We start from the raw sequence: 22,372 nt of genomic DNA on the forward strand, positions 1-22,372 counted from the left end.
CCTCAACTTATTAGTGTGGGAACATCCCAAGACCGTGTCATTATACTTCTCCATCCATAGTAACTCCTGCTGGTCTGTCTTGTGGCTTGAAATACACTAAAGACTTATAAATATATATCTGAGGCCTGGAACTCTCAAACAGGACACCTTCACATCTCTACTTGGATGTTTAATGTCATCGCAACTTTAATATGTCCCCAAACCAAACTCCTTATATTTCTCTATGACTTCTAGAGCAGCAATCTTCCCCATCTCAATTTAATGCCAAATCTATTCCTCTAATTGGTTATTAGACAAAACACTTTGGTGTCATTCTTAACTCTTCCTTTTGCAACCTACATCAATTCATTGGTGAATTTCATCGGTTCTTCTTCTCAACTCTATCTCTCCCCGTTGCCCCCATGGTCCAAGCTACCATAATCTCTCAGCTGAGTTAGTGCCGTAAATTCCTAAATGGTCTCCTTGCTTTGACCTTTCTGTTCAATCTCATTAAAATATAAATTAGATCATACCACCTCTCTACCCAAAATTTCCCAATGTTCTCCAATCTCATTCCAGTTAAAAAATAAAGACTTTTCAAAGTCCTTCAAGATCTGACCACCCGGTTTCTCCTTGACCTCTACCACTCTGCCCCTTGGTTGCAAACACTCTTGATGTTTGGCTGTTCCATGAACACACCAGCTACCTTCTCATTTCTCTGTGGTTACTCAGGCTTTTCCTTCTGTCTAGAGTGCCCTTTCAGAGGGATACACATGCCTGATTCCCTTATTTCCTTCAGCTCTTTATTCAAATGCCACCTTCTTAGTAAGCCTTTAATGACCATCCCATTTAAAATTGCCCCACACCTGCTTTAACTTTATTTTCTTCACAGCTCTTACCAGTATGTATCATATCATGTATTTTACTTGTTTATTGTCTATCTCTCTTCAGGAGAATGTAAGCTCCAAGAATACAGACATTTTGGTATATTTTGTTCATTGCTCTTTTGCTCTCTCGCTCCGGGGATGTGGGAAAGGCCTCGTACAATTCAATGTAGAAGATAAATAAATATTTGTTGAATAAAATTATAAGATTTCCTTTGCCATGGCAGCCATCAGAAAGTTTAGAGTAATTCCAGCTTGGTTATATTATGTGAATCCCATTAAATCCACTTAAATACTTTGTCAAACAAGTGGAAAGAGGGAGGGAAAGAGAAAAAGCAGACGAGAGAGGAGGAAGAAGAAAAGGAGGAAGAGAAGGAATGGATAAAAAGGTGAAATTTTTTAGGAAAATTAAAGAAAGGAAATCCAATAAGATAAAATAAATAAAATATAAAAATTAAAATAAAAAGAATTTTCTAATGGTGGAGGACTATCAGGCATAGCAGAGCTAACAAAATTATATTATCTGTTGAAATGGGATTGATCCTCACTTTTAATAATGGTTTATATGTAGTCTGCCAAATGGAAGAGAACTCTGTCAAATGGAAGAGAAATTAACCAAATCACTAGTCAATATCTTTTTCTAGTCAAAGTGTCTAACTTCTGCAAAGTTATTTATTGCCTACATGCACCTTTGATTATTTAATGCATTCTGGGCAGCTGTGATTTCTCAGACAGCTGTACTAGTCGATGCAGACAAAATGAAGAAACTAATTTCAGTGACTCAAGAATTTCTTCGAACAAGAAACTTAGAGCCATCATTTCTAACTATGGTTTTAGGGGTACTTTGACTAAACATAAAATTTCAACATAATGAATTAACTGAGAATAAATACATTTAATTAAATGGGTTGAAAAATTCAAATGCCAAAAAGTTAAAAATACTTCCTTGTTCAGATCAGCAGACTAAGAGCACAAATTAGGCCACACTTGCAACATCTTTTTTAACAACTTCTAAAATGTATATATACCTTTTTACCATATCACATCTATTTCAGGAAAAATTAATACCACATGCACAACACTCAGACACATTCTTATTAAATTACTGACCTTTAAGGATAATTATTCCTTCAAGTATTCAGAGAGAAAAAAAGCAAATCACCTACAAGGTAGAAAAACCAATTTGGCCTCGCGTTTCTTCACAATATTCAATGCCAGAAAATAAAGGAACCCTGTCCACACATTTCTGAGGGAGAGAAAAATGGATCAAGCCTAGTTTGTTTTTTAAGTGTTAAGGCAACAGGCAGGCATGTTCAAGTTTGAAAGAACTCTGAAAATACAGCACACAAGAGCCCTTTTGGGGGAAAATTTCAAAAACAAAATGTACTTCATACTGAAATATAGTCAAGCAAAAAAGCATATAGAAATGTTTGTAGAAGAGAAGATGACTGCATCTCCCAGCATAGATGAGAATGGGATAATATATACAAACTGGTGAAAATCACAAAGCATCACATGAAAATGTTATACCAGTTCCTAAAGAGGCTAACATAGGGTTACAATATAACCCAGAAATTTCACTCCTAGATATGTATGCAAGGGAAATGAAAACCTATGTCCACAAGGAACTTATACATTAACGTTCATTGCAGCATTATTCATAATATCCAAAAATGTGAACTAGCGCAAATGCCCATCAACTGACAAATGGATAAATAAAACATGGTATAGCCGTACAACGGAATATGATTTGGCCGTGAACAGGAATAAAGTATCAATACATTATACAACACAGATGAACCTTGACAATATTGCGCTAAATAAACCAATCACAAAAGATCACATATTTTGTCTTTTCATCTATAAGAAATATCCAGAATAAAGAAGTCTGTAGAGATAAAAAGTAAATTCGTTGTTGCTTAGGGCTGGGATGGAGAAGGAGGTGAAATGGGAAGTGTCTGACAGATGGGAACAGGTTTATCTTGGGGGTAATGAAAATGTTCTCAAACTGATTGTGGTGTTAGTGGATCAACTCTGTGTAGTATACTAAAATGATTAAATATACTAAAATAGGATTAAATTGTACACTTTAAAAGGGTGAATTGTAGGGGATGAATTACACTTTAATAAAGCTGTTACCAAAAAACAAAAATATAAAGCTAAACCAGACAAGTTTGTTTTAGAATCCCTAGGCAACAAATACTCTCAAGCGCATACAAAACCAGAAAATGTAACCCTTATGAATCTTTCTGCATTCATAAGAGATCAAACAAAAGGGAGAACATCAACTACTTGACAATAAAATCTAAGAAGAAATAAGTCAAAATCAAAAACATTAAAGAATACAGACACTATAATAATAGGACTAGTGGTTAGCACTTAAAAATTTTAGAAAAGTATATAAATAACAGCATAACTAGCAAAAACTAGGAGAAGGAGAAAAAAGAGAACTAGTGAATATTAATTTTCCCATTTTTCAGAGTAAATAAATATTGTCTAAAATTTAAAAATTAATTTAATATGAAACAGTGACCATAATCTTTTAAAATTCTCATAATCTTTTTTTAAGTTTAATAGGATCACTCAAGTTGAATATGTATATATATATATATATATATATATATATATATATATATATCTCAGATATATAAATAAAATAAAGTAATTCCTTTGGCTGCAATTTGGTTTCTTCTTTCTTTCTCAATTTCAATTAATAAACTTTTAACATTTATTTCTCAATGTCTTTTTTTATTTTTTTGTCTAGAGCAGTGGTTCTCCACCTGGGGCAATTCTGCACCAGGGGTCATTTGGCAATGTTTGGAGACATTTTTGGTTGTCACAATTGGAGGAAGGGTGCTACTGGCATCTAGTGGGTGGAAACCAGGAAACTATTTAGCTTGTACAAGACACAGGACAACCCCTAACCATAATAAGGAATTGTCTAGCCCAAATGTCAAGAATGCTGAGGTTGGGAAATCCTGCACTAGAGATATCTGGCAACATCTGGAATGATACCTGACATTAATCATCATTTCTGAGTTGTGTGATTCTTGCTGATTTTTATATTCATTTCTTTTGAGATTTCTGTATAGCTTTAAAAAATTGTGATTCTCTATCAATTAAGTCATTAATATTTATTATTTAAAATAATGAATTAAAGGTATGTCTATGTATAAAATTGTCACAAAAGGATAATATGGTCCTGAGAATTATCAGGGTTCCCAGTTCCAAAATGAAACTTTTTTGAAAGCATTGGAAAGAATTTTTGATCCCTTACATTTATGAAGTTTCTTGAATAACAATTATCCATTAGTAATGAATGTTTTTTTAAATTGAACAAAAAAAGGCAAAATGGGCCATAAAATAATCTTTTCTCAAGAAGTAGAAAGTGTTTCAGTTTAATAAAGGCACCATATTATTGAAAGAGTGAAAAGTAAAAGGTTTTCACATTAAGTAAAATTATATTCTTATTTGAAGGTACTTTCACTGCCACAAGCTATGGTATATTGATGAGAAATGGCTCAGGTGGAACTAGATGCTCTTTGCACTGTGTGTTTTTTAAAATCAGAATCCATCTTTCAATATAGTCTAAACTCTTTTCATCAAAAGTATTCACTTGCTCATTTAATTGCTTATACAATCAAAAACTTAATTATGTTTCTTACTGATAATTCACAAGTTATAGGTTTCTTCACATGCATATAATGAATCATTCTCATTCCTTGATAGACTATTTACTGATTATCATTTATGTAATAGGCAAAATACTAGGCACCAGGAACACAAGAATAAATGATAGATGGACCCTGCTCTTGAGAGGCTCAAAAATGATTAAAAGCCAGTATGAGAAATATATGTTTGTAATATGTTCAACATTTTTTGAGAACGAAGAAGGACATGTCCTCTAGAAATCTCTGAAAGGCTTTGTAGTGGGAGGGTTTTATTCTGAGTGTGAAAGGGTTCAGTAAAAGACGTAGGAAGACTTTGCAGATAAAGGAGAGTGCGTGTAGAGGAACCGGCACTGGATGCCATCACGGTCCAGAAATTTCCTTTGTGTGGCAAAACCCACAGAAGTAACACAAGGTCTCTGTAGATGTCTTTCTGCTGCATTTCAAAAAAACCACATTTAACCCTGTGTGTCAATGCTGGACTTCTATTCTGAAACTTGGTTCCGGGTTCCGAAAATACTGCAACTGCAGTTGGAATGCTCTGGGCCCTACCTCAGCACTGCTGGTCCACTTCAGAACCAAAGCAACTGCTGACCTCGAGATGTGATTCTCAAACTACCTGTAGAGAAGACCTGCTTTTCTTCTCCCTAACCTATCATGCACCGATACTTTTGTAAAAATAGGATTAAAAATGAATTGCTGAAAAAATGGAATTAGAAAAACAAAGGCATACAAAATATTATAGCATTCCCAGTCCATTTTTTATTACTATTATGTTCAACAGACATAAATTACTCTGTCCAGGGGACATAAATCATTCTGAAAACATAATCTGAATTTCTGTGCTAACCTCATTGTAGACTGGGAACAGAATTTCCACTCCGGCACCATCCTGTGAGCCACACTGGCATAGGGCAGGCTACACAGAGTGGTTCACAGACCATCAGCAGCACCTGGAAATGTGTTGGAAATACTCCTTCCCACACCCCGTGAATCAGTCTCCGGGATAAGGTGCAGAAATCTGTGTTATCACCAGGCAATTTTTACACATGCTAAAGAAGAGGAATTGTTGGTCTAGATGACTTTTGATCTTACAGAGACAGGAATGACTAATATCATATTAGTGGTTGCTTTTAGAGCGGAGATAGTCTATAATTTAGATACTGGGCAGAAAAACTTAAATATATTTAATGACACAGTTAGAGAACTTAATGTCCTTGGATAACATACCTAAAATGGGAAAGAAGATGTGATAATGGTTTAAATTTAAGAAAAATTTGGAGGCTTTCATTATGTCCAATATGTATTAATTATAAGCTAATTATATGGCCAAAAAAGCTAATGCCATTTCAGGCTTTTTAATATTCTCTATAAAGGCTTTATACACTTTTTTGGTGGGTGTGATTGATTTCTAGATACATGATATTTGTTGAGGTTACAGTGATTCTATCCTTTAAAAACAGTGCTTCATTTTAACTGTTTGTTGATGGTATGAAGAAATAAAAAAATATTTTTTGCAGACTAAAATAAATAAATAAATAAAGATGTTCCCTCTGCTCCTGGAAGACCGAGTAGATAGGAAAGTATATGGGTGACTCCTCCTACTAAAAACCTTTCTGATAACTGGTAAACCTAGATGTTTTCCCTTGATTCTTTCCTTTCACCCTTTCTCTAAAGTTTCTAAAGTTCATATAAGTTAGAAACATATTAAGCATGCTTCTGGAAATGTCCTGGAGAACTGGAAAATATCCATGCTACTGAAACCTTTACTGATTTATGAGTTTACTTCTGGTATTTTATTTTGAATTTTCAAATTAAGCAACTGTAGTTATTCATATCATTATTTAGTTTTGGGGTTTTTTTGGTTTGTTTTTCACTCAGATGTATTGAGTCATACACAATAATTTCTTATTATTCATTAAAATATATTAATTTCTGATAATATACTTAGAGTAATATTGAGCCATTTTTATGTGTAACTCTAGGAATTTTGACAAATGCATGAAGCCATAAAATCATCACCACGCTCAAGATACAGAACACTTCTTTCACTCGACAAGTTTCCTTGTGCCCCTTTGAAAAATTCCTCTCACCTTGAAGCCCTTGTAACAGAGATCCTTCTTCTGTTCGTATGGTTTTGGCTTTTCCAGAATATCTTAGAAACGGAATCATTCAAAGCATGTAGCCTTTTGAGTCTGACTTCTTTCACTTAGCATAACACAAATGAGACTCCTGCGTGCTGTTGCATTTATCAATAGCCTCTTCCTTTTTATTGTTCAGTAGTATTCCATTGTGTATTGTGGGTACACCACGATAAAATGAAATGTGTGCCCATTCATTAGTTGATGTACATTTGGGAGGTTTTCAGTTTTAGAAGACTATAAATAAAGCTAATATAAACCTTTGAATACAGGTTTTTCATTTCTCTTGGATAAAATCCTAAGAGGGGGGCTATGGAGTCACATGGTAAATGTGTGTTTAACATTATAAGAAGCTGTCAAAATATTTTCCAGAATGGTGTGTACCATTTTTCATTTGCAGCAGCAATGTGTGAGGGTTCCAGTTGCTCTGAATCCTCACTAGCCCTTTTACAGTTAGTTTTTTTGTTATTATTATTACTTTTTAAAAAAATTTTAGCCATTCTAACAGTTATATATTGGTATCTCATTGAGGTATTATTTTGCATTGTCCTAATGAACAAGGATGTTAAGGATCTTTCTGTGTGCTTAGTTGAAATCCATACATTTTCTCTGATGAAGTATATGTGCAAATCTTTTGCCCACTTGTTAATTGATTTTTTTTTATTATTCTGCTCTGAGAGAGTTCTTTATATATTCTGGATACTAGTCTTTATAAGACATGTATCTTGAAAATATTTTCTCCCAGTATATGGCTTTTCTTTTCATTTTCTTGATGGTGTCACTTTAAAAACAGAAGCTTTTAATTTTAGCGAAACCCAATTTATTTATTTACTTTTTATTTTATAGATCATGCTTTTAGTGCTGTAACTAAAATATCTATGCCCAATCCACGGTCACTAAGATTTTCCCCCGTATTTTCTTATAGAAGTTTTATAGTTTGTGGTTTTACATTTAAGTCTATGATTACTCTTGAGTTAATTTTTGCATCTATTTTGAAATATGAGTTGAAATTTTTTTTCTTTTTTTCCAAATGGATTCTAATTGTTCCAGCACTGTTTCTTAAAAAGAATTATCCTCTCACCTTTGGGTTGGGTTGGCAGTCCTGTCACACATCAATCAACCGTGTATATGTGGGTCTATTTCTGGGCTCTCTATTCTCTTCCATTCATCTGTTTATCTTGACGTCAATACCACACTGCCTTGAATAACTGTAGTTTTATAATATAAGAAGTGTTAAAATCAGGTAGTATGCCTCAAACTTTGTTTTTATTTTTCAAAATATTTTTATCTATTCTATCTTCTTTGCTTTTCCATACACATTTTAGAATAAGCTTCCCAATTTCTACCAAAAAAAAAAAAAAAAAGCCTGCTGGGTTTTGATTGGGATTGTGTTCAACCTATACATTGATTTAGAGAAAATCAACAAATTAATATTAAGCCTTTACCACGAGTATATTCTTTTAATTCTTCTTTAATGTTTTCTCATTAATTTGTGTAATTTTGCTATATTTACACTGAAGTATTTCATATGGTTGGCACTACTGTAATAGGTACTTTTAAAATTTCAATTTATAATTTTTCATTATTAGCATATAGAAGTATTATTTACTTTTATATATTAATGTTGCATCCCATGACCTTGCTAAACTCACTTTTTAAAAATAAATTCTTTGGGATTTTCTACCTAGAAAATCATGCCATCTGTAAACAGGGACATTTATATCTTCCTTTATGATCTACATGTCTTGAATTCTTTTTCTTGACTTATGTACTAGGATCATGCATACAACGTTGAACAGTAGTAAGAACAGACCTTCTTGCCTTGATCCTGAACTTAAAGGGAAAGCATTTAAGTCTTTGGCTATTCAGTATGATATCAGCTATTAGATTTTCATAGATGCCCTTTATACCATTGAAGAAGTTCTCTTTAGTTCCTAGTTTGGTTAGTTTTTTATCATAAATAGGATCTTGAGTTCTGTTACTTACTTTTCACATATCCATCCAAAAGATTTATTTCCACGTTCATAAGTGAACTAATTAATTAAGGATAACAATATTTACTAAGTTTTATGACTGCAGCACAACTTTCAAAGGCAGCTGTATCATTCATATCCTTTGTACTTTTGATAAAGCACCCAATGATGTTATCTATGACTTCTGACATCGACAATAATAGCGGCAGTAACATGGAATTTCAGACTCACCCATGTTAGAAACAAAATTAAAATAAAAATTTGGAAAAAGACAACATCAATTAATTATGGGTAAGTTCATATCTGGTACCAACAGGTCTCATACTCATTTTTTACTTGTCCTGCTTTCTCAAAACTTTTGTCTTCTCCCCTGGGAAACATGGCTAGATATAAAATTTCCAACATCTCTACTTTGTATGAGAAAATGAAAATATTATTTTCTTCTAGTCTCACATTTTCATGTTTCTGTTCAAAGAAAATTTTTAAATCTCTTATCTCAATGGGTGGCACTAATGGTTTTATTCAAATAAGAAAGCTGGAGACCATCCTCCAGCCTTTAACTCTCAACTTTACATCTAAACCATATTGAACTTACCCGTCCAGCTAATCCCCTGCTTGAAGCGCCATGCCAACCATTGCCTAGTTCAAGCCCTCATCATTTTTCCTTGCTTTACCTCAAAGGTCACTTTACTGGGTTTGTGTTTTTGTTTTTATTTTTTGGTTATAACTGATCTCCAGGCTTTCAACTGAATCCTGAGAATTATTTCTCAGCCTTAAATGATTCAATGCCCAGTACTGATGCCTTCAGAGTAACATTCGCATACCTTTTCTCTGCTTATAAGGCCCATTGTGCATGATACTATATCTTTAAGCCCCATATCTTCCCAGTGTTCCTCACTTGGAGAGAAAATAGAATTGCCTTGAGCATTGCACCTTCAGGCGTATAAATTTCCCATATAGGGAAAAGGGATATTTGTTGTTCTGAAGCCATTACTCTTCTGAATGAGAAAATCAAAAAGAGCTCTTCATGCAGAAAATAGTCTTTACAACGTCATGTAAGGATTAGCCTCAACCCTAAAAATAGACCTAGGAGGCAAGAAGACCAATTACCCAATTACTGTTTCATTAATAAGTCAGAGATTAATTAGCAGGTCTCTAAACTTGCAACTATCTGTAAATTCTTATTGCTAATGTTGCTGCCCTCCTCCTCATTCCCATTATCACAATAGTTCAATGCTCCAGTTTCTCAACCTCAGCACTACTGACGTTTTGGGCCAGATAATTCTTTGTTGTGGAGGGCCGTTTCATGTATTGTAGGATGTTTCACAGCATCCCTGGCCTCCCTCCCTAGATGTCAGTAGCATCCTGCCCTCTACAACTGTGACAACCAAAAATGTCTCCGGACATTGCCAAATGTCCACTGGGAAGCAAGATCACCTTGGATGGAGAGTCATTGCTCTAAGTGAAATGACATGTTGTGTGCTTAAGATGATGGCAGGAAGTTTTGGAGAAAGAAACTCTAAGGAAAAGAGTTGGTAGTGACCTCAGTCAATGCAGACCAATTCCTAGGGATTATGGCTAATGGAATAAGGAAGACAGAGAAAGCCAGCCTGGGTCCCTGCAGGGTTAAGATCACAGCAAGCAGTGAAAGGTGCATGTGATGTGTACAGCAACTTCGCCACAGCCATGAAAAGTCGTTACACTTCCCTGGATGCATCCTGAGTTTACAACCTCATCTCCTTATGCGTAATTTTTCTCTCCATGAAATATCCTATGTCATCTTCACGCGATTGTGTAAGGCTTATGGGCAGAACAGAAAGTGGAGATGATACACATCAGAGATGGTGGGTATAACGGCAGGCAGTTTTTTACAATGCATATATAATTTTTTATAAGCCAGTATCATCTTTGCTTTTTAACTAAGCAACTTCTGTTATGTATCTCTATAAATCCACTGAATTGTCAGATTCTCTCTTCTTCTATTGGGCCCCTAGAATAAAATTTTATTTTAGGGTATGCTTTCAATGTAAACAAATATTTCTTCTATTTCCATTTGAGGTTCTAAAAATACTAAAAGTATATATAATTAATGCATTTGTCTTTAACCTGTTTTCAGAGAGGTTAACAATCTATGAATGTATGAATGGATATATATGCTCATTCCTCGCTAAAAAACATATATATATATATAAGCATACACACACACACATATATATAACATTCTGGTCTAGATTATTAATACATTGAATATACAAAACAGCATGTTCCATTGATTTAAAGTAAACACACACACACCCCAATTGAAAAAAAATTAAAATTTGAAACTGAGGAGAAGGGGCAGAGCAAGATGCTAGACTAGAAACCTCCAGCAATAGTCCCTCTGAACAAACAACAAATTCAGCAACTATACATGCAAGGAGGCACCTTCAGAAGAACCAAAAATCAGGTGAGTGATCTAAGTACCTGGTTTTAATATAATATAAAGGAAAGAGGCCCTGAAGAGGGCAGAAAAGACAGTTTTGCATTGTCTACGCCACCGTCCCCCAATCCCCTGGCAGTAAGACACAATCGTGCCATGTGGAAAGAGAATCTGTGTGCCTGAGGGAGGGACAGTGAAGTGACTGTGGGACTTTGCATTGAAACTCAGGGCTGCCCTGTCACCGTGGAACACAGCACAGGGCAGAATTCTGCTGGTGCTCACAGAGGGAATATTTGGACCAGCCCATCCAGAGGGAAATCCTCCATCCTGAAACCCAGCTTGCCCCACCACTACCTGACAAAAAGTGGTCTGTGGCCTGGAATAAATTGTTAAAGCAGTCAGGCCACAAAGGCTACAGTCCTCGGGCAATTTCTGCAGCTGTGCTGGCTCGTAGCCTGTGGACTTGGGGTGCACATGACTCAGAGAGACACCAGTGGTGGGGCCCAAGCTAGTTCCTGTGTCACCCCTCCCCAACTCCAGGCAGTGCAGCTCAGGGACAGTCTTCTTCCACTTGGGGAAAGGAAAGGGAACAGTTCAGAGGACTTGGTGTTGCAACTGGGGGGTCAGCTCAGCCACAGTAAAATAAAATACCAACCAGACTCCCGAAACCCTTAAGTCCAGGTCTTAGTTCCTGGACTGCGGCATTACTAGACCCACCCTGGGCCAGAAAGAAACATGCTACCCTGAAAGGAAGGGCCCAGTCCTGGCAGGATTCACTACCTGCTGACTAAAGAGCCCTTGGGCTTTGACCAGAAGTAGCCAGGCTACAGTCACCAGGGCTTTGGGTGAGACTAGGCTGGCTTCAGGTGTGACCTGGCACAGTCCCAGCTATGGTGGCCACAAGCAAGTGCCCACGAGCAAGTGCCCACATCACTCCTCTTCAAACTCCAGCAGCCCAGCACAGAGAATGAGGGAAGAGAGTGAGAGACTTTGTCTGGTAATCCAGGGAATTCTCCCACATCTTACCCAAGTCCACTATGGCCGCACCACCAGGAGTCTGCAACAGTCACAGCATTACTGGGCTTGGGACACCCCCAAGTGCTGATGGATCTGCAGTGACCAAAGACTTAGATCACAACCCTCAATTCCCTTTGAATACCTGGAAAGCCTTCTGAAGAAGGACGGTTCAAATAAGCCCAGACTGTGAAGATTAAAATAAATACAAAACTCTTCAGTGCCCAGACATCAATGAACATCCACAAGCATCAAAAACATCCAAGAAGACATGACCTCACCAAACGAACTAAATAAAGTACCAGTGACCAATCCTAGAGTGGCGTTAACAGTACAAAATGCACACAAATTATGAACAATTTTGTATAGCATTGAGGCTTTCCTATGTTGATAATGGCACGTAGAAATTTAGGAATGTTGAAAAGTACTTATGAACTAATCCATCGCAACACCCACTGGTTTATTTCTCTCAGAATCTTAACCGAGTTTGCCGTCATAGCTTAGTACTTCGTAGAGGAACTTATTTGTTGACTGACTAAAAGAATATTTCAGACCTTACTTGTGAGTTTCCACAACAAAAGCCTGATTAATTATTATATGACAGGAACATGGTGCTTAAGTGATGGTACTTTTCTCAAACATGTCTACAACACATTGGGAGCACTTACTGTCTCCTTGGCAAAGTAGAGGGCCCAGTTTATAAGCGGCTTCTGAATGTGGTCGGCCTGTGTCTGTAATCACTATCTTAGTTACTGGCAGATGTTCTTTATAAGATAGCAATCCAGTGTCATTGGTCCTAAAAAACAGTAACAACAAAAAGATTCTTAAAATTATTGGTAGTTCTTATTGCATTTCAAAACCAAGATGTTCTGAACTGAATTTGCACACACAAAAGAGTAATGATCTAACTGCTCATCAGAGTACATGAAAAAATGGTAACATTTTAACATCCCTTGTAGAAAATACATAATAGAGAATGTAAAATACAGCATATGTTAAAATTAGAATATAGCTGGAGATGTTTGAACTCAGTTGACCATTTTCTATCTTTTGACTGGAATGGTTGGTTAATCCATTAACATTTAGTGTAATGATTCATATTGAGGTTTTAGGTCTACCATTATGCTATTTGTTGTTTTGTTTTTCCCATATGTTTTCTTGTACTTCTGCTCCTTCTTTGCTATCACCTCTTGGTTTATTCCATTTTTTTGTATTTAATTTTAATTTCTCTATTCACTCTTTAGTTATACCTTTGTTTATTATATCTTAATCCTTGCCTTATAGATTATGAAATGCAGCCTTAATTTATCACAGTCTACTTAGATTTTATGTTATGTAACAATATAAAATGTCAGAAGCTTGCTATGGGATAATTTATTTAATACCACCCCCCTGCACACATACATACTTGTTCTTTATGCTACTATTGTAATATTTTAAATCCATGTGTGAAAACTTTAAAATACAATTAAACAGTGAATTTTATTTTTTAATTAAGGAGAGCATTTAAACATTATCTTTTATATTTACCAACATATTTACAATATCCAGTAATAATCATTTCTTCCTGAAGATCTGAACATTCATCTGGTATTATTTCTCTTTAGCCTGAAGAATTTGTTAAAATTTTTCATTTCAGATATACTTTGCTATTCTAAAGTTCACATTTGGTTGTCTGCTTAAAATACCCTCTGTTTACACATTGTGATTATTTTTACTTTTAAGTCTTTAAGCATGTTTATAATAGGTGCTTCAAAGTTTTTGCCTGCTAATTCAAACAGTAGTGTCCCAGGATTTGTTTGTAATAACTGCTTTTAATTTCTTGACTTTAGACCAGAGTTTACTCTTTTTTGGAATGTTCAATAATTGTTATAATATGCCAAATAATATAGATAATACATTGTAAAAATTTGAGATTTAGTTATTCTCTGAAGATTTCCTTTTTATTTTCACAGGCAGTTAAATCACAATTTTATCACGACAAATTGTGTATGCTTAGTTTTATATCAGTTGGGTGGGCCTATGTCCCTTTTGCTCTTAGTTTTCATCCAGTCTCTCAGTTCTGGGACACAGCCTTTGCTGCAAACACATGGATCTTCTGTCATGCGAAGCCTAGCTCAATTAGTGATTCTTAAACTCCAAAGTCTGTCTCTTCACTGGTAGTAGCCACTGAAATCTCTGTATAGCTTGTTCAGCTTTCCAGCTGTAGCTCCCTGCTTGGCTCCTAGAAATCTTCCCTTTGCATGTTCAGTTCAAGGGTCAGTTGAGGATCTGAGGAAAGTTTATATAGTGGACTGTCCCTACGTGGCTTGTCTTTACTGGGAATTCCTTTTCTCCCTCAATGTCCAGCCATTCTAGCATCTCCGAACTCTGTCCTCTGTTACCTTAAACCAAAAAAAAAAAAAAAAATCCAATATTCCCTTTGAGTTCTAGGCATCCTATGGCAGGTGACCTATGTCCTCAAGGGAAAAAGAGTATTAATATGTCATATCTCACCCATTTGGGTTCCCTTCTTTCAGGGGTTAAAGGCCCCTAAACCTGGCAGTTTCTGTTTATATTTTGTTACTCTCCACTTACTTCAGGTAGCTGTTTTTATAATATTTTCCTGGGTTTACAAACATTTTCTGAAAAGGGTTAGTTCTATGCAAACTACTTCACCATAAGCAGAATTTAATATGAGAAGTTTCAAAATCTTATTTTTTAACTTATTAAGTAACAATATGTAATGGAGTCATTAGAGAGTTATTGGTGATTAGGTTAATTTGTTTGTTAAGTATTATTGCTACCATATTATTCACATTTTAAAAGAAAATATTTCTGTGTAGGCATATTTTGTAAAGGTAGTAAAAGAAAAGAGTACCTTATAAAAGGAGTAGAAATTTTGAAAAATGATAATTTAAGAGAGGCAATATTCTTCATACCAAGTATGTAACATAAAAATGCAATCATGACTCCACACTACTCTATATAGATTTCTCCTTCTAGGAAACTAAAAGAGTTTGTCTCTCTCTCTCTCTCTCTCTCTCTCTCTCTCTATATATATATATATATAAACAGTCTTTATATAAATATATAAGCATATTTATAAAACATAATATTGATATATGCCAAGTAAATATTATCAGATTCAAATTGTGAGTTTAATTATCAGCAGATTGATCACTGAAAGCACTGTGCATTCTATAATAAAATCATTCATATTTACAGCCAGATTGACCATTAATATTTTTAAAGTAATTTTTCCTTGCAGGTTCAGTTGCTTAGCAATGTAACATATACATATGTTATGCTGAAATGCGAATATAAATATTTTAAAATATTTTCACTTTACAGATAATAAATAAGAGCAATATATATGCCAACTCTAGTCTCAAATACAATAAATATCTTTTATTAACTTTTCCAATAAAGGAGAATGAATGCGTAAGACTGCATTTCTGCTTAGAAGAATATTTTAAATTCGATTTTCAAATTCCTAAAATGTTATAGATTTCCTTTTTCAAAATATGATCCAGAGAACATTAGTTATTAATATTTGCAGCATGGTTTGTCATTTTATTAAAAAATAAAAGAACTGCATGTTAAAATAATTGTGGGAAATTCTAAGTTTACATGTTTAAAGGTTTTATAGGTATATTATTAAAGAAATGTGCTTTGTTAATTGGCTGTACATACATTTCGAAAATAATAAAATGCCTACTTAAATATAATTTTAAAAGAATTGACTTCCCATGTAACAGATCCCTCTATTTCATCATATTATAAAAGCACAATGTACATGCCTTATAGTCCATTACAAAAAACAGAAACCCTCAGAAAGGGACTGATCTTAAGTCTTACCACGTTTCACCAAAACATGCCTTTATCTAATTTCTTCATTGCACTAACTTGTTCAGTGTCTGCCTAGCTATACATACTTTGAGTGATTGATTTGAAAAAAAAATCTTTGTCTTGTATAAAGAAATCATATGGAAATCACCATTCATTCCGGTCAGCATCGCAATTGCAGTAATATTGAGAATCAATGCAGTTCCCCTCTAATCCACAAGTACATTTTTGAGAATCAGGCAAAGGACCTCCCCAGTAAGTTTGTGTTTCATTGGTTCTTCCAATCCACCAGCTCAGAGGGGCACCATCTGAAAGACAATGGTGAGAAATGCTGACATTTGCTTTCTTCCAAAATCATTAAAGAGAATAAAAGGAGAGAGAAAGATTTATATGATGTAAGAATACACTAAAGACTATAATTAATGGCATTTCCTCAAGAAAGATTTTTAAAAAAAAAAATATTTTAGTGCTTAGACTTAAATGATTGATACATTGTTCCTTGGGTCAAAAAGAAACCAGCAGTTCCTATTTAATGTAGTCATGATAGTAAAAAATGAATTGAGAGAAGTTCATATATATAATTTCTTTAAAAATGATTCTGAAACAAGCTGGCATCAAAATATCAACCACAGTAACTAATATACCCAAGCAAAATTGATTTGAAATCATGAAATGTCTTTTAAAACATTATGGAATATTATTTAAAGTCATTGATTTATCTCAATATGTTTGCTGTCTGAAAATATATGAGCTGTGTATTAAACATTAGACATGGTATGGCACTCCCTTGTCATGATTTAAGATTTATTTGGATGTATGTATTTTCTCTTCCATTTAATGGCTTGGCTATTTATTTGTAGACTACAGAAATAACGATGAAAGATTTTTATGCCTGAAGCAAATACTACACTCAAAAAAACAAAATTCCTTCAGCAAATGCATCTCTTTCTACAATAAACGTTCAGCTACCAGCTCCTCCTGGAGTTAAGACTAAACATGATGCCAAGGAACTAAAGCAAACAACAGACAGAATGTCTAGGTGGGAATTCTCAGAAAAGGGGGTGAGGCATGTAGGCAATCTGTCTTGAGGGGAAAAGGGGTACAGAGAGGAAAAATTGTAGTCATTCGAGAATCAGGGCATGAGAAGAACATAAGCAACATCAAATCCGTCAGCTCCTAAAGGTACTCGATGATTTTTTCTGTTGATTTTCAAACCTTTAAGTTGTAACCATTGGCCAGACTGAGAATCTGGGATTTCTACTAATTTCTCCCTTGCTTACAAATGCCAATGTACATTTTAACTTACTGTTAGATAGCCTCTCTGCTGTTAATGCTGACAACCTGTCTCCCAGAAGAGAGGGGCTCACATTATGCACTTCATATGCGTTATTCCACCCCATCTCCACTGCACCCCTGTGAGGCTGGCATTATTGGCTTCGTTTCAGAGAAGAGAAAACAAAGATTGAGAGTCACCATTCATCCATTCATCCACTTCATGAATCAAAGACTCGTCTGTCTAGCTAAGTTCTATAGGTACCTAGTAAACAAGAGACCTGAAACTTGACCTTAGCTCTCTCCCCACCTGTAAATCCTATGTTTTTTTGCACTACAACTGTCTGATTCTCATTCGCAGATAGGATTGAGGTTTCAGGGGGAGACAAGATTTGAGCAAGATGGGATTGGAGGGGTAAAAGGCTGAATGAGAACATTTTGAAAAAGAGGAAAAGGGGGAGGGGTGGCACTCAGGCATAGTGGAGGAATTAATCGGGTTGTATTAAGTGGGTGGAGAGTAAATAGAAGAGCTGCATAATTAAAAATGAAAGGTTCAAATGTTAGACCAACCGTTCAACATTTCTGTGGATGATTCATATGACATATGATGTTCCTATAAGAAGCACATTTCTTTTTAAATTCTTGTCATTCTATCTGGAATGCCAACCCCTCTTAGGACAACAAGCAGGAGTGAATATTAACAAAGTGGCTTTGAGGTGCAGCTGTCTTAGGATCTTCTCTAATATGTAAAGAAAAATACACCTTAACGTCGCCGCTAGAAGGCAGTGTGCTGGGGAATGAGAGGAAGGTTGTATAGGCAGGGTGGATCCAGAAAACAAAGTTCTGAGACTCAGGCAGAAGAGTCTGTATTGGACAGACAAACAACAGAAAGGCAGCAGAACTTCTTAAACAGAGTAGTGTTGTGATGGAAGCAGTGTTTCTTAAAGGTTAATTTTCTTCCTAAATTTTAATATTTTGGATTTTCTATCGGATGGTTAGAAGACATGAAGACATGGCAAGCTGGGAAGTCAGCTGGAAAGCTCTTGCTGTAACTCCTAGAATCAGGTCATGAAAGTCTATTTAAGGCAGAATTGGTGGGGCCTGAGATACTCTGGCATAATGAAATGTTCTAAAGGGAGAAAACATAAAACCAAAATCAGACTCCAGAAGTAGACTGGTTAATTAATAGTAGAATAAAAGAAAGAGTTAAGACGGTTTTCTGATTCCTATTTGAGCTACTAAATCAAGTGCGTTTCTAGAAGAATTTTCTAATTTTCCGTTATACCTGGAGGTTGTCAACCATCCATGAAAAACAGTCAAACGGAATAGTCACTAGCAAAATACAAAGTCATGTTTATTGGCTCTTTTCCATGATAAAATAAACCTTCTGTGTCACTTGCCCTGTGTAAGAGATAAATACTGTGCATTCACTGAGTATCAAAAGAAAGCTTTTGCTGTGCCCAATCAGGGCCAGGGAGAGAGTTTAAAAGTAATCAAGGCTTTGAACAAAGCTCCATGTAAATTGACCTTGTTCTTTTCTTCAGGCAAAAGCATCTCTGTGACTTCCAGACTGTGACATATTTGCTAAGTACACAAGGATCACACACCCTCAGTGGCGACATGCCAGCACCTTGGCAGAATGAAAACCTCAGGAGCTGGCTAAGTGCTCTAGGTGACATGCGCAGTGTGACAGGTGCCCCAGTTTACTTACCTTGCTTATTGCCAAGCCGTGACCTCTTGCAGTAGTAAGTAAACTCCTGTTCACAGTGCTCGGCACGGTTAATAGTGGCCTGGAGTTGCTCCATGCTGGCCACGTACTCGAAAAACCCAGCGTATGGGTTCTCTGGATTAGTATTTCTGACTCTTGTTAAGTCGGAGCCGTTGTGTTGTATGATGGTCCATGCAGTTTCTTGTATGCAGAAATGGGGGAAGAAAGAGAGGAGACCATCACTAGTCTGCAAAAGTTAAAATAAATAAAGAAAATCAAAATCACCTTTTATCTGAGTCAAATTTTTCTAGTCATCAAACCTCTCTCAGAGGTAGAATCAGCACAAATGGATTCTTAAAATTTTAAAGTTAAAGTGGTTCTTTTCCCTGAAATAAATGTTTACTACTGCCATGCATTTACAGTGATTTTATTTTACTTTTCCATAAAATTTAGCCAGACAATATTTACGATTAAAAAAACTAGGAAATCTAATTATTAAATTTTTGTGATATTTCATTTCATTGAATCTGATAGTCTGTCTTTTTAAAGATGCATCATTATGTTATTTTTCCCCAAGAAAGAAAAAAATGCTGTCTATTATAATTGTAAAACATGATTATTGACACACCCAGAATTTAGTAATGTTACATTATGAAAAAATGTGCATATTAGAATTAGATGAAAAACTTTATATTACATAATATAAGCAATGACTTTTTTACTCTTAGAAATTATTTATGTTACCAGGAAAAAGTCAAAATATTATAGCCAGTATATATCTCTCTTTAGTTAACATTTAATTATGAATATACTTTTATTTCTTTTTAAATAAAATATGAAATATTCATTTTGGTATCATGTGATCTATATAGTCAGGAAGTCTATACACTGAACTGAACTGAACACATCTCACACAGTATCAGCAACTCAACTAACATGAAAACAAAATATCTTTGAGTATCTACTGGAGCTATCCCTATTGGTAACATTTCCATCATACTGATTATCAAAATTACTTAGATGAAATAAAAATCTCACAATGTTTATAACAGAAGATAGGCAGAGTATGTCTACCCATTGACTTTCCCAGCAATAGATTTTATACTATAGGTACTGTGATATATGCAGGCATAAGAACAGATTAACCAAAAGGCCTCTGATTTTAGGTAAGAAACAGATTAGAAGTTGTCAAAACTCCACTACGTATGTGCTGCTAAGTCACATAACTCTTCTGTATTACAGAGTAATATTCCAAATTGGAGGAAAACAGTAATGGTTGGTAGAATTCCCTCCTCCTCTCTTTTTAGTTAATGTATTCACATGGATCAATAATCTAACAAGATAAGGAAATATACTTTGAAAAAGTTCATTCTGACCCCTCTCTCCCAGTCATCAGTTTGGGACAGGAGGCAGGCTGAGGCAGGACCAGCAGGGCAGCCTTATCGCCTTGCATATGCAGATTATTATTTTTCTGGGAAACAATAGCTGTTAATTTTATCCCCCACCCCTCGCATTGCCGTTCAGCCTTTATCAGTAGAATGCTTTTCTCAAAGAGAACTTGCTCTATGCAATTAATTATGGGTGGCCAGGAATACTGTGTTGAGGCCATCAGGAGATCTGAGTGGCAGACTGGGCATGGATCTTGTGCCCTTAGGAAAGTCAGGTAAAATCTGAACCTCCATTTCCAAATTTAGAAAATAAATTGGCAGAACTAGGCCATCTAGTAGCTGTGAAATTCTATCATTTTAGCCAACGCAACCTTGGCTATTGGAAGTTTAAAGATATTATCAACCAGGCAAATCTGTCAGCCTTGCCACTGTTGAACTCTGCTTTTATTGTTGAGCAAAACTATTCACTTTCTCTTGTGGTAAATCAATGGCATGAAGGAAGAAGCTTAACTCTGGCTGAGTAGCTGCCAAGAGAGCCCAACAATAAACCTGCTTGAAGCCTTTGTCTCTTTGCCTTTGGAATCACACTGAGAGAGACTTCCCTGTAGTGTAGCATCCCCTGGGTCACAATTAACACATGATCCTAAAGGTTTTTAAAGGTGTTATAACAGATTCAAGGCCATAGTGCAAGACAGTCCTTAAAGGATAGCTCATACAAGTATTGAGATTTTGGAATTCTAAAATATTTCAATGTTATGATAGTTCCTGTAAGCAATTTTATTTTCTAATAAAAAGCTCTACAAGGTATGACATTAAACAGATGCCATACTTATCAAACCATCTAGATTTCCAGGGCAAAGCAGACACAATGAACTAATCACAACAGATTGTGAGCAATGGAAGTGGGTGTCTCAGCAGCCAGGTTCCAAATCTCATGTGCCTGATTAATCGGGAAATCTCTGAAAATCCTCAGCTTAGAGACTCTAACTGTTCTTTCAGACGTGATTGTGTTATCTGAGGTTTCTACAAACACCTATTTAAAAATAAGAACCACAAAAAACGTATACTTCATCACAATTTGTAATTTGAGATTTTGTTATTTATTTTATTGCAGGCTAGTCTGTAGGCTCTATGAGAACAGCACAATAGTTTCTGATCTGCTAACCATAGTATTTCCAGCACATAGCACATGGGCTTGGTACAACAGGCAGAAGAAGGTATGTGTAGGAGAAAAGAGGGAATAAACAAATAAATAAATGAATAAAAATAACGTATTGTCTAGATTAAAGCACAACCTTCCAGGTTATCTGATTCTGATTCTATGGTGGCTCTGAAACTTTCAGTGATTGCCTTTGAGCTGTTTTATAACTCTGGAAATTGTAGATAATAGGACTGAAAAATAATGTTAAGTCTGAAACTGTGAAGGGTCTGGAATGTTACCCTACTTGCAAGTTAACAAGCTATCTTGCCACATGTACGGATTATATCTATCCATGTATCTATCCATCTATTCATCTACCTATATATCTATCTATAGTAACAGACACAGAGGACCTCGGGGCAGGGACCATTAACTAACAGAGAATCTTCACACCCCAATTTTCCATGTGCTGATGTAGGGAGTGCTAGATGTATCTGTGCACCTGTGCATGCTGGAGTTCCTTAAAATTATAAGGCTTGGATTTACAGAGAGTAGCTAGCACATTCTCTTTTCCTCCCCTCCGTTGAGTGAGAGAGAGATTTCGGCTCTGGAATGTCACAAATTTTCTTTAGGGGAGAGAAAGTACAAGTCCTTAGGTTTTTATTACTCTTAGAAAGCAAGCAAATGCATCTGGGTGAGATAAGCCTTTAAATCTCTTCCGAGCCATTCACTGTCTCTAACTTCCAAGACCTATTTAATCATTCTTTAGCCTAGGTTGCCAGATTTGTTTTTTTCTTTGCTTAGAAATAAATGCATTGTTTTCTTACAAAAAAATAATTCCTGTCTACGGCCACGCAACTTCTACCAGCTAGAGGTTCTATTGATTTCCCTCCTGCACTGTAGAAGAAGCCAGCGTTGCCTCCATATGCACTTTTATTTCAGTGTTCCTGATGTGTA

At 35.6% G+C, this 22,372-nt stretch overlaps 1 protein-coding gene across 6 annotated transcripts in view; it reads right to left on the minus strand.

Annotated features, from left to right (window-relative positions):
• CNTNAP4 (contactin associated protein family member 4) overlaps positions 1–22,372 on the minus strand; it is a 236,190-nt gene that overhangs the window by 43,355 nt on the left and 170,463 nt on the right. For all 6 annotated transcript variants that reach the window (XM_045534031.1, XM_045534032.1, XM_045534034.1 and 3 more), the window contains 3 exons: positions 18,890–19,087; positions 16,058–16,214; positions 12,747–12,874 (listed from right to left, as the gene is read on the minus strand). In XM_045534031.1, coding sequence (XP_045389987.1) covers positions 12,747–12,874; positions 16,058–16,214; positions 18,890–19,087 — 483 coding nt within the window. The remainder of the gene's footprint in view (positions 1–12,746; positions 12,875–16,057; positions 16,215–18,889; positions 19,088–22,372) is intronic.

The sequence above is a fragment of the Lemur catta genome, chromosome 20 (genome assembly GCF_020740605.2).
Source record: "Lemur catta isolate mLemCat1 chromosome 20, mLemCat1.pri, whole genome shotgun sequence".
In the NCBI taxonomy this organism is placed as follows: domain Eukaryota; kingdom Metazoa; phylum Chordata; class Mammalia; order Primates; family Lemuridae; genus Lemur; species Lemur catta.